This window comes from Humulus lupulus, chromosome 6 (genome assembly GCF_963169125.1).
Source record: "Humulus lupulus chromosome 6, drHumLupu1.1, whole genome shotgun sequence".
Classification (NCBI taxonomy): Eukaryota; Viridiplantae; Streptophyta; class Magnoliopsida; order Rosales; family Cannabaceae; genus Humulus; species Humulus lupulus.
The window spans coordinates 7,200,834-7,214,019 of record NC_084798.1 but is presented as its reverse complement, the minus strand read 5'-3'; the positions used below and the strand labels follow the sequence as shown (position 1 = coordinate 7,214,019).

Sequence of the window (13,186 nt, the reverse complement as noted above, 5' to 3'; positions counted from 1 at the left end):
AATGGTTAGCTTGAAAGGCTCAAACGTTCCAAAGATGGCCTATATCCTCTTCTTAAGTGTGTATTGTTTAGGATTTCATCTCAAATAGCAAGCAAGCAAGTTCTAGAAAAATTTCAACTTGTACAATCCACAATCCAAAATTCAACATGCATAACCAGAGTTCAATTCCCACATTTACAACTATGAGCAATAGTTCAAACAAATATCCAATTAACCACAGTGAAATGACAAAGTATTTCAATCAAGCACACAGATTTTTTATATGCACAACTCTTCCTTCGGATTATACAACACAGCAATCATTCAATCTCATTGGCAAACAATTATCAAATTGGTTTACACTCTAACAACCTCGTGAAAACTAGACTCAAACACAATAACAACTAATACTAAACTTGAAAAACAACAAATAGCAACAAAGCTAAAAAAAAAATCCCTTCGTCCAAACTTAAGACTAACATTGTCCCCAATGCTAAACTCAAATAAAAAGAAAAGACTTACCTGGAATGGGAGTCGTGCTAAAAAATTATGATGGAAACCCTTAAATTGCGTTTCTAGGCCCAGTTGGCGTCGCAGCGCTAGTGTGTAGAGCTGCGGCTCCAATTCAAATTTTCTGGCACTTCCCCTTCTGATCACATTAGAGTTGCAGCTCTAATTCAACTTTTGTGCTATTTTGCTGCTTTTTTTTTTGTTGACGTTTTTCACGGTTCTAATTACATAAAACATTAAAAAAAAAACTAAACAAAAATAAAATAATATAGAATTGTTCAACTAAAAAAAAATAAAAATAAAAATAAAAACGAAAACATAAACTTGAGATGCCTCTCAAGGGCGCTGTCGTTAACGTCATTTAGCCGGACACTGACCACTTTCTTAAATTCAACTCGGATCCAAACCACCCCTCATGTCCTTAAGAGCCATAATATCATGAGAAGACGCTCGTTTCTTGACATTGCACATTTTTGGAACTTTCCATCGCTCGTGAAACAATCGAGCTTTCTCACTAAAGATCTTTTTCATTTTATGACGAATTGTTCGCTTGCCACCTTCAACCATAGATTTCTTCTTAGTAAATTTCAGCTTATCACCCTTACTTTCCACCACATCAACTCTACAACAAGTTGGAACCTCCGTTGCTGCAAAAACATTAAATGTTACCTCTTCTTTTTGCACTCGCAATTTCAACTCACCTTTTTGCACATCTATTAAGGCCCTACCAGTTGCTAAAAATGGCCTTCCAAGAATAATTGGAATATTTTCATCTTCGTCCATATCAAGAATAATAAAATCTGCAGGAAAGATGAATCTATCGACCTTTACTAACACATCTTCTATGATCCCTCTCAGTTGAGCCAGTGATCGATCCGCCATTTGCAAAGACACAGTAGTTGGCCGAGCTTCTCCCAATTTTAACTTTTGAAAAATAGATAGAGGCATTAGATTTATACTAGCCCCTAAATCACATAAAGCCTTTGTCACCATTGAACCCCCTATAGAGCATGGAATGTTGAAACTACCCGGATCTTTAAGCTTGGGAAGTAGCTTCTTTTGAAGTATCGCACTGCACTCCTCAGTAAGTGCCACTGTCTCATAATCCTCTAGTTTCCTTTTCTTAGTCAAAATTTCTTTCATAAACTTCACATAACTCGGCATCTGTTCAAGTGCTTCGGCAAAAGGAATGTTGATGTGTAGCTTTCGAAAGATATCCAAAAATTTAGAAAACTGCTTGTCAAGCTTATTCTTTTGAAGCCTCTGAGGATATGGGATCTTTATATGGTGATCTATGCTTATTTCTGGCTGCTTTGTCTCAAGGTTCTCATTAACTTCTTCAACTTTACCCCTTTTCTGCTTGTTCTCTGTGATAGGTGCCTGTTGATCCTGCTTCTGCTCAACTTTCTTCTCTATACTTGGTCCCTCATACACTGTTCCGCTCCTCAAGGTAATAGCTTGACACTGTTCATTAAGATTTCCCTTCGGGTTCACTTCAGTAGTGCTTGGCAAGTTCCCTTGAGCTCGGTTTGCCATTAACGTGGCCAACTGTCCAATCTGAGTTTCCAAGCTTCGAATAGATGCCCTCGTTTCTGTCATAAATTGATTAAGTACATCAGGTTGTGCTTTAGGTTGCCTCATAGGTATTTGCTTTTGTGGTGGTCTAATTTGTGATTGATAAAATCCAGGAGGAGGCCTTGAATAGTGAGGTTGGCTCTGCTGAAACTGCGGCTGACTACCTTGCCCAGTTGTCCACGAAAAGTTTGGGTGATTCCGCCACCCTGGATTGTAATTCATGGAATATGGGTTGTTGGAAGGTCTTGGGAAGTTCCCTATTGCTTGCACTTGCTCCATAGGCATATTGTTAAAATCCCTATTCGTGCATTGTTCAAATAAATGAGGCCCCCCACATAACTCACAAACTATCTGCATTTGCATCACTGGAGCCTGAGCATGAATGTTATTCTGCTGTAACTGTTTAGTTAAAGTTGCCACTTGAGCTGACAACATTGAAATGGCATCCAATTCATGCACTCCAGCCACCTTCTTATTGGTTTCTCTTTCTGATGGCCATTGATAGTTATTCATGGCCATTTCCTCCAACAGATCATAAGCTTGGTTAGCGCTTTTACTCATGAACGCTCCTCCGGACGCTGCATCTATGATTGTGCGAGTAGTACCACACAAACCATTGTAAAAAATATGGACTAGCATCCATTTTTCGATTCCATGATGGGGACATTTTCTCAACAGCTCCTTAAACCTCTCCCACGCATCATACAACGATTCACCATCTTTTTGGTGAAAATTGTTGATTTCACCTCTATACCTTGCAGACAGCGATGGTGGGAAAAATTTTGCTAAAATTTTTTGAGTCAGCTCCTCCCATGTTGTTATAGAATTGGCTTCCAGAGAAATAAGCCAACTCTTTGCTCGGTCCCTCAATGAAAACGGGAATAGTCTCAACCTCATTGCATCGCTTGTCACTCCGTTCATCTTGAATGTGGCGCAAAGCTCTAGGAAATTAGCCAAATGTAAGTTTGGATCTTCCGTTGGCAATCCCCCAAACTGAACTGATGATTGTACCATTTGCAAAATAGCAGGCTTAATTTCAAAATTATTAGCCTCAACCGTTGGAGGTCTAATGCACGACTGTGCCCCCGTTACAGTAGGTAACACATAGTCCCGCAAACTTCTTTGCATTGGTTGCTGAACTGGTGCAACTCCTATTCCTCCAACATTATCCGCTGCTATCCCAGCATTTCTATTCTCATCGTTACCATGGGCAATGTTGTCGACCCCTCCGTTACCTCTGTTCTGAGCCATTTTTTCTACCTTTTTTTGTTTCCGATTTCTTCTACAGGTTTTCTCAATTTCCGGATCAACATGCACCCTTGACTCAGACCCCTGTCGTCGCATAAACTATATGAGTACCTGAAATCACAAAGTGCAACAGAAAACTAGAATGAGAATGGTAAGAAAGGTAACCAAATTAGAAAAAGAATTATTTTCTTGATATTAGTAAAAACAGTCCCCGGCAACGGCGCCAAAAACTTGTTCGTGTAAAATCGATACGCAAGTGCACGTAATCGTAACAAGTAATAAAGAGTAAGTGAGATCGTTCCCACGAGGACTGTATACTAAGTACCCAAACTTAATTCCTATTTCTATTTGGCTAACAATAATTGAGTCACAAGAATTAACTAAAATTGTAAAACAAAAATCTAAAATTAACTTCAATAACTGAAAACAAATAACGTTACGAAAATTCAATGGATTAAAAACTAGGGCAATTAATTTCATCAACCATCCTTTTTAATTCTCCTTAACACAAATCTTACTATTCAATTATTCTCTTGTGATAGCAGGTCAACAATAATAACTTATATTCGTACTAGGATATATAAGTCTCAATCTTATGCAAATTTTCTACATCTCTGTGATAAATAAACATAAGATAGGCATTAAGATTAACAACCCTAAAACTACACAGACCACACAGGTACTCTCGTCCTAATATGAAATCTATGTTTATTCAATTATAGCATATTCAATTCTCACTTCTCAGATTTCGAATCAAAATCATATATTTCATGTTAATGGTGATCAATCATTCACAAGCATTAGGTTCGAATTGAATAAATCACAAGATAAAATTGAAATCATAAAACTTGCATTAATTTAAAATGAAGGTTCAGGAGAATCCATTAACACCCTAGAAAATTAGTTTAGTTCATGATCAAATCCATAATAACCATAGAATAAATAAAAAGCATCCAAAATACAGAAATTCAAAGTAGAAAAGAAGAAAACTGTGATGAATTCTTCAATTCCGCTTGCAATCCACTACAATGTGCCTTCAGCCGTCTCCTCGGTTAATCTCCTCTAAAAAACGTCATTAAGAAAGCTTTTATAATCCCTAATTAATTATGTGCGAAAGGACAAAATTGCCCTTGAAAAATGCCCTAAATTCGGCTTTCGTACGGACTGGAGCCGCGGCTCCACTTGATAGAGCCGCGGCTCAAGTGCAATTTGCGATCTTGGTTCCTCTCTGACTTCAAGCAGCGTCGCGGCCCCAATTGATAGAGCCGCGGCTCAAATTGCCTTTTAACTGCTGCCTTCTCTGTAACTCTCAGGGCCGCGGCGCTAGTGCATTGAGCTGCGGCTCAAATTGCATTTTTTCACCAAATCTTCAATTTGACCCCCGATTTCACTAACTTCCATCCCTTAGCCCGTTTAACACATTCTCTTCAAGAATTAAGCAATTTTTCTTCAATTTCAAACTTTTTCCTTCATAACCACACTAAATCCTGAAAACACAATAAAAACCGGCATAATATCGCACAAAACCAAATAAAAGATTAAAATTGCCTCTTAAAACATGTCATAAAACCATACCATAACTAGTCCTAACAGTAGGTAAACATGAAAAGACAGAAACATATTCCCTTTATATTTTCGAAAATTGGGCAGCATAACAGCTGCATTTAAATAAAACCTAAAAATCATAATCTGCATAAATAAGTGAACAAAAATATATTTGGCACCCAGTGCCCTCAGAACAGATTATAAAACATGCAGATTAAGTTTTCAATTTTTCAAACACTTTATAAATATCAAAATTGGAATATGTTTAATGCAATTCAATACAAGTAAAATAAGTCCAATGGTCAAGTTGAGTCCCTACCTCTTTAGAATTTAATCCGAGCCCAAAGCAATGCTCCTAAGCTTATCGATGATCTTAGAATGATTTAGTCCGATTTTAATATCACGTTTTTCCTACGTGCACCAAATGAGCAAACAATTATCATTATAGCATTCCTTATTCAAAATCATGTCCAATGATATATAATATGACCATATTTAAAATTTCAAGTTCTGGAACCTCACCGCAGTGCACAATAGCGGTCGGTGGCGGTACTGGAAACGTCAACGAATATATGCATGACATATATCAAAACGATCATCTCGATGAGTACATCACGAAAGTACAACTCCTTTGCCCAAATGACCTCCGGTGTCGCCGGAAAATGCTTCCAAAGGGGCAGAGATACCCAAAATTTCGCCGGAGAAAAATGGTGAGTTGACAGAAATGACTTAGAGGGTGACGTTCCTCCCTTCATACTGGTTACAACGATGCCGCCCACTCACCGAATGGAGGTCTGGGTTTGCCGGAAAGTGCGGTCAAAGTTTTGACGACGAAACTTTGACTGCTCTGTTCGTGTGCGTCTTAACTATGATGGCCCTGAGATTTTGGGGATGGGGTTGTTGCCGGCCACTGGTGGTCCAGCTCCGGCGCATGGCGGCAAAAGGGAACTCCGGCAATGGCTTTATGGTACCCCGACATGGGTTGTTGTCAGAGAGAAAAATAAGAAGAAAGAGAAAGGTTCGGGAGGGAGAAGAAAAAGAAAAAAAACAAAATATATAATTTAGATTAATTTTTTTTTTTTCCTCTCATATTTGACTTTTTCAACCTGAGAAAAGTCTCAGGATTCACACTATACAACCAAGGAATTAAAATTACAAAATTTTCAAGAATTTAATTTGATTGATCGAGATAGAAAACGAACGATATACATTAATGCATACTTTTTTGACAGATAAAAATCAAGGAGCTTTGGTTATTGATAATTTTTCAAGTCATTATTATGTGGTTATTATTACATGGAGAAAAGTCTTACTATTAAGTCTCCCCAAGTTGCAGTTTCAAATTAATTATTTTTCGTAAATAAATTCTTAGGTTGAAAATTATACTTTCTTTGAGTTGTAACTTGTAAATTGGGTGAGACTTTGTTGGTCTATTCGGCACGTATGTAGACTTTGTAGGCATATAAATTTCTAAAAAATGTGGAGAATATATATAAGTGTTAATATTGTTACCTGGAATTCTGGAAACACAATATTAATTTAGTTTGCTTAGGGTCGCGTCATAAATAAATGCTCAAAATTATAAATTAATTACAAGAAAAGAGTAATAATTAGGACACACAATAATATATAATTAATCTTAACCACATATATAAAATTGATGCCATCCCAACTTTAAAATATACATAGCTTAAATTGAAACATATCACTGTGTGTAAAAAATGTGTAATTTTTGTGTATATAATCTAGCACTAATCCTTGGAAAAGTGTTGCCCATTTACGCCTGAAGAAATATATATTTTTATATATATATATATATTTTGTAATTATAGTAAAGAGTAAAGACAGTAATTTCATAACACAAAATATTGCATTATATAATTAGTACAATAATTTCCTTAATGCTGCTTTTTGGTTGGCTACTATTTAAAAAATAACATCCAATGTTGACTACTCAAATCTTCTTTGTTGGAAGAACTTTGGATAAAATAGTAAGACATAGTTGTCTATAACTTTTGTTGGGCATTAGCATAAAAAAAATTAATGTTTATACTCGAGGGGTCTGTTTATATAATTTTTGAAATAGAGAGTACGTAGTATTTTAAGATTAATAAAAGAAAATACTACATCAATTACTAGGCCGGTTTCTTCTCCTCAGGTTGGTGGTTGGAGATAGAGGTGTCTTGTCTTCTAGCGGGGCTGTTTGTGTGCGGGGGTCCTTGCACTGTTAGCTTAAGTGGGTGCGGAGGGGATCCTGGATTTCTAAGGGCTTCGGTGGGGGTTGAGGCTTCCTTTAGAGGGTGGATTCCATGGTTTTGAGGATTGCGTGGACATGATCTGGGGTTGGTGGTGTTCTCCAGCACTAGAGGAAAGCGTTGGGGCTACTCTAGGTTTTAGTCTAGTAGGGGCGTGTGCTTGGGGCCGAATCTGGCAGGGTCTGGGACTTGGTCAACCTAAAGATCACGATTTGTGTTTGGTTTTATGCTTTTTTTTTATTTTTTTTTTATGTTTTTGGTTTAGATAATTTGGTTTTTCAATAAAGTCCCCCTTTGTGCGCTGTTGTAAACTACTTGTTTGGTGGTGTTTTGTGTCATCTATCTTTGATGGTACGGCGGTTCTATCGCTTTGTCATGATGGTTGAAAGTCCTTGTGATCTTTGTCACTCGATTTTTTATTCAGGAATCTAGTGACCAATTTCTTTGACAAAGCGTTGACTTTAAGATGTCCTTGTACTCAAAATGATTCTGCTTCTATGTAGCTGGATGTGAATTAGTGTTTGATATACCCATTGGATGGCTAAGGGCTTGCTTCTTAAATATAATTTCTATGACTTACCTTCGCTACAAAAAAATTGGGCAAATCCGTCAACTCTCTCTTGGCTGGCTTGCTCACCGAGATAGGGATTATCTCCATGAAATCTAATGGGCGGCTGAGATTGGTGCAAATCTTTTTTTTAAAAAATATGCTAATTTCTCAGCAGGCTTAAAGGATCCGCCAATACATGTTTTGTTCTGACGTTTATAAAAGGGCCACCTCTCTTTTTAATCTATACCATATCCGTCGGCCTCCACCAATTTCCACGAACGACAACAATTTTCGACAACCCAAAATTATTATTATTATTTTTTTTGCTCTATTTCATCACCATCATCATTAATTAACCTCAACAAAAAGTTTGGTTTCCGTTGAGTAGATTCTAAGTAATGTGCCCTCATTTCTAAGTTCAGGATAGTGATACTGAAACTAGGTTAGGCTTTAAGAAGCACTGAAGTAAATTTTCTCTCTCTCAACAGTAAGATAATTGCATACGAGTAAGTTCTCAAATAATTAACTGTGCAAAAAATATAATTTAAAAAATGAAAAATTGGGGCTAAGTCATTCAAGTGAAACAAAAGTTTGATTGGGACGTAACATCATTTCATATCAATTATTATATACAAAAATGATCTTACGTTATATGTCGGGTATGAAATTTTGTGTTCAGCACTATTTCTTGGGGCCCGGAAGTGTGAATTGTGGATCGGACAATTTCAAGTAAAACAAAGGTTGTTTGATAGCTCAACTAGTGGGTTAGCTTTGTCAAAAGTGAGAGCCAAGTCTTTTGTCATCATTTCGTCATAATAAGTTACTGTTATCATTTAGTATTATTATTAACTAAATCTATCACAAAATATTATTATATTACTACTATTCAAACCTACGGGTCCCCTCATTTCCCAGTTTCATAAATATATTTGTTTTTAATTTGATTTTCTTTGGTATATATGAATGAATAAGCTAGCTAGATTTTCATTACTCTATATAATTAATTACTCACTCATTTCAATTCTCTTAATATGACGATCAAAATTGTGGTGCTTCTGTTTGTTCTAGCCACGTCTGATCATGTATGGCGTACGAGCAGCAGTGTTGTTGAAGGTAGTGGAAATTCTAAAGGTCTGTGCATAGAGAAGGAGAAACAAGCTCTTCTCACCATTAAACGAAGCCTTATTGATCCAAAGAAGCTTCTATCCTCCTGGACCAGCGGCGGAACTGATTGTTGCTCGTGGAAAGGAATCAGGTGTGATAACTTAACTCATCATATTATCAGTCTTGATCTTAACTTTGAATGCTTCGACAGTGATGGTTTTCTTGAGTCGTGCTCTTTGGGAAGTGAAATCAGTCCCTCCTTGGTTGAATTGCGACATTTGAGGCACTTAGATCTTAGTAACAATCAGTTCACTAAAATTCCCAAATTTATTGGTTGCCTAAGTAGACTCGAAAATCTCAGCCTTGCAAATAATCCCATTATTGACACTATCAGCATTCAGGTAAGAAATCTCACCAAACTTCAGTTTCTCGATCTTGATATTGATACAGCTGGTACGTTGATCGTCAATGATCTTCAATGGCTTTCTTATCTCCCTTCTTTGAAAATATTTAGACTGAGTCACACAAATTTCGACAAAGCTACAGATTGGCTTCATTCGCTTAAAACAACTCCTGCTCTATCAAGTTTACAATTAGATTCCTGTCTATTCCCCCAAGTAGACATCTCCTCTCTTTCCCATGCAAATTCTTCTAATTCTCTCAAAGATCTTGATATTTCATCCAGTACCATACACCCTACAACAATTCCCTGGTTGTTAAATTTGAGTACCAATATCGTTAATCTCACGATAAAAAAGAGTGAAATACAAGGTGGTTTTCCAAACTCTTTGGAAAATATGCGATCCCTTGCACGCATTGACTTGTCATTGAATAAATTTGAGGGTGGAATATCAAAATCATTGGGTAGTCTTTGCAATCTTAAAGAATTGAATTTGGGTTTCAACAAACTTAATACAACACTCCCCGATATTTTACAAAGTCTCAATGGTTGTGCTAGAAGTTCATTGGAAAAGTTGGATTTGGGATACAACAAAATAAGAGGATCCCTTCCTGATTTTTCAATGCTGCCTTATCTTAGATGGTTGGATGTCTCTTTCAATAAACTTAATGGTACTTTAACTGAAAGTACTATTATTGGTGAGCTCCATCATCTTGAGAGACTGTACATGTCTTCAAACTCATTCACTGGGCTTGTCTCCCAAGTCTTCTTTCAAAATAATTCCAAATTGACAGTTCTTGAGTTATTTGACAACTCCTTAACATTAAATTTCACCTCCACCTGGATTCCACCATTTCAACTTGACAGATTATTATTGAGATCTTGCAAGTTAGGTCCACACTTTCCTACATGGCTCAAAACTCAAGTAAACATATCCGAAATTGACATTTCTAACTCAGGAATTCAAGATGCTATTCCTAATTGGTTTTGCAATCAAACCTTTCCATTGGCTTTTGCAAATCTCTCTTCTAATCAATTCCATGGTACTATCCCACCATCTCTGTCCAACGTGATGAGCTTGTATCTTTCCAATAACGACAAACACGTTAGCTTAAGCTCATTTCTTTGTGACCAAGCTCAAGGGATAACAGCGGTTCTTGAATTTAGTAATAATATGGTATTCGAAAGAAGTCTTCCTGATTGTCGGTGGAATTTGAAGAATTTGGTTGTTCTCAATTTAAATAACAATAATTTTACCGGAGTGGTTCCAAGGTCAGTCGGCTTGTTATATGACCTCAACTTTTTAATCTTGAGACAAAACAGCTTCTCGGGACATTTGCCTTCATCCTTGGAAAATTGTGCACAACTTCAAGTTCTTGATGTTGAAGGGAATGATTTGGAAGGATATATACCATCATGGATAGGGGAAAGACTACAAAATTTGCTATTCCTTCGTCTCAAATCAAATAAATTCTATGGAGTTATACCATCGAATTTATGCCATCTTCAGCTTGTTCAAATATTGGACCTTTCGTCTAATAATTTAGTTGGAGCTGTCCCTTCTTGCATATCTAATTCCACTTCAATGGTTGAAACGCAAGACCAATTTCAACTAATTTTTGCATCCGTTCATTCAACTAAGAAACAATATATGATCTATAATTTTGAAACGTTCATAATGTGGAAAGGAGCTAATCGTGAGTATATGGACATTCTAGGATTATTAAGAATGGTTGATCTTTCAAGCAATAAATTATCTGGAAAAATTCCTGAAGAGCTGACAAATCTCGCTGGATTGGTCATGCTCAATCTATCAAGAAATGATTTGAGTGGGGCAATCCCTGTGGATGTTGGGAAACTAAGTAATCTTGAGTCACTAGATTTGTCCCACAACCAATTTTCAGGTATAATTCCAGCGAGCTTGGCACAAATATCTTTCCTGTCATACATGGATTTGTCTAGTAACCTTTTGTCTGGAAGAATTCCCACAAGTACTCAATTACAAAGCTTCAATGCTTCTGCCTACGTGAACAATACTGGACTTTGTGGACCTCCTCTAACAGACCCATGCCCTGGAGATGAGTTACCAAAAAGTTCTGATCAAGATCGCTCAAGTGGTGATGAAAGCAATGGTGTAGAATGGTTGGACATGGCATGGCTTCATATGGGAGTTTGGGTTGGGTTTGTAGTGGGATTTGCTGGAGTATGTGTTCATTATTTCAGGCTGATCAACTCCTTCCTCAGAGTTTCCTATTTCCATTCCATGAGCAACTCCGGAGATTGGCTTTACAAAAAAATTGTCTCAAAATGCCCCTGTTGAAGAGCATGCTGTTCTCTATTTAACAGGTAAAAAAGTATATTAATTGTTTTCCCCTTAATTTTACAATGGCCCAAGTCAACGTATGCCTGTTGACTAACATCAATTCTTTTTCTTTTCCATTTATTTTACAAATCTGATGAAGAACATCAACTGGCATCTGGCCCCATATCACAAGGTGGAGTGTCTTCGTGGTTTCAAGAGCTTGAAGTTGAAGTACTAAGGGATATTCTGCTATGAAGTTTAGCAATTGAATTATGAGTTAAAAATGTTCCTCTTCTCTTTTTTTTTTTTCATGCTTCGTAAAATCAAGGCTTCTGTTTTTTTTCTTCTCTTGTTTGTTAATTTACTGTTTGATCCAAGACTAGTTCTCTATCATTTACATCCATATGTTGAATAATTCTCGTAAGTTTTATTCTGCTATAACAGACCTTTGGGAAATACAAAACCAATTCGCAGTGAATTAGAACTTAAAGCTAGACCTAAATATATTTATATATATATATATATATAAAAATGTAAGAATATGGACTTTGAACAAGTAAATTACTTATATTTAGACTCAACAATATAAGCAAATTAAGTAATGAGTTATACTCAGAGTAAACGTGATTTTTACTCGAGTAATATTGTTTGTAGTAGAGTTTTACGTGAAGTACTTATTGTTTTACATTGTAAATATTGTAGTACTTTAATATTATGACTTATTATTTTACAATGTAAATTTTGTACCACTTTAATATTTGTTAATAGGTGGGCAATTTACTCAAATCATGTCATATGCATAGATGATATTATAATTAATTAATTTCTTGCATCCTTAATTTGATTGTTGTAAACAATTAAATCAAGTTATCTCTTTATTACAAATATTGAAAGGGTGTCATGAATTTGTTGAGAAAAATGTTTCAAAAAACTTAATAATGGTCTATGAAAATAACAGTCAAGTGCATATAAACTAATTCAAGAAAATTGCAAATACAAAAGCAACTAAAGTGGTCAAAGATGGTTGCATGTAGCTGTTGAGAAAAAGGTTTCAAAATACCGAATAATGGTCCATGAAAATAACAATGAACAACATATGAACTAAATCTAGAAACATGAAATAGGAAAATGAACTAAAGTGGTGACAAATGGTTGATGCAAGTCATACTAACTAAATTGGAAGGAGTCTTGTGTCGATAGAGTTGGAAAGTTTTTGTCATTCCTTGTGTAAGATGATGTTCCTGCACGAGCTGTAGAGGTCATTTCAAACCTCAAGTGACACATTCGCATACTAACTAGATTGGAAGGAGTCTTGTGTAGATACAGTTGGAAAGTTTTTGTAATTCCTTGTGTAAGATGATGTTCCTACACTAGTTGTAGAGGCCATTTCAAACCTTAAGTGACACGTTAGCCTATTATGGTCCCGACCTCCGCAAAGTGTGCATTATCGACTGTCTTGTATGCCCTCATTTGGTCTTCTTTTAGAATTGTTTGGGGTACCCATGCCTTTCTTCCTCGCCCTAATAGGATCTTGTACAATATTTTGATTATCATGATCTGTTCTAGTTATACTTTCGATACCTGTTTCAGTACATTGTCCTTGCTCGTAAGCCTCTTTAAATATGGTCATCAATTTTGTGAGCTCATTCTTTGCCATATGAAATGTGATGTCGTTGTGAGATGCATAAAAGCTCAATGACTCTGCTAAATAATTGAGT

At 36.3% G+C, this 13,186-nt stretch overlaps 2 protein-coding genes and 1 non-coding gene across 3 annotated transcripts; 2 read left to right on the top strand and 1 right to left on the bottom strand.

The window, feature by feature from the left end:
* Positions 1-879: 879 nt before the first annotated feature.
* LOC133784597 (uncharacterized) lies at positions 880-3,315 on the bottom strand. The gene is made up of 2 exons (XM_062223892.1): positions 1,751-3,315; positions 880-1,111 (listed from the first exon to the last, which is right to left on the bottom strand). The coding sequence occupies exons 1-2, from the start codon at positions 3,313-3,315 to the stop codon at positions 880-882; spliced, it is 1,797 nt and encodes a 598-aa protein (XP_062079876.1).
* Positions 2,714-2,820, top strand: LOC133787402 (small nucleolar RNA R71). The gene has a single exon (XR_009872427.1). It is a non-coding gene; the product is annotated as a small nucleolar RNA R71 (small nucleolar RNA).
* A 5,322-nt stretch (positions 3,316-8,637) lies between the features above and the next one.
* LOC133781555 (receptor-like protein EIX2) lies at positions 8,638-11,946 on the top strand. Its single transcript, XM_062220598.1, has 2 exons — positions 8,638-11,512; positions 11,629-11,946. Exon 1 carries the CDS (start codon positions 8,694-8,696, stop codon positions 11,484-11,486), a length of 2,793 nt encoding a protein of 930 aa, XP_062076582.1. The 5' UTR covers positions 8,638-8,693; the 3' UTR covers positions 11,487-11,512; positions 11,629-11,946.
* The last annotated feature ends 1,240 nt before the right edge of the window (positions 11,947-13,186 follow it).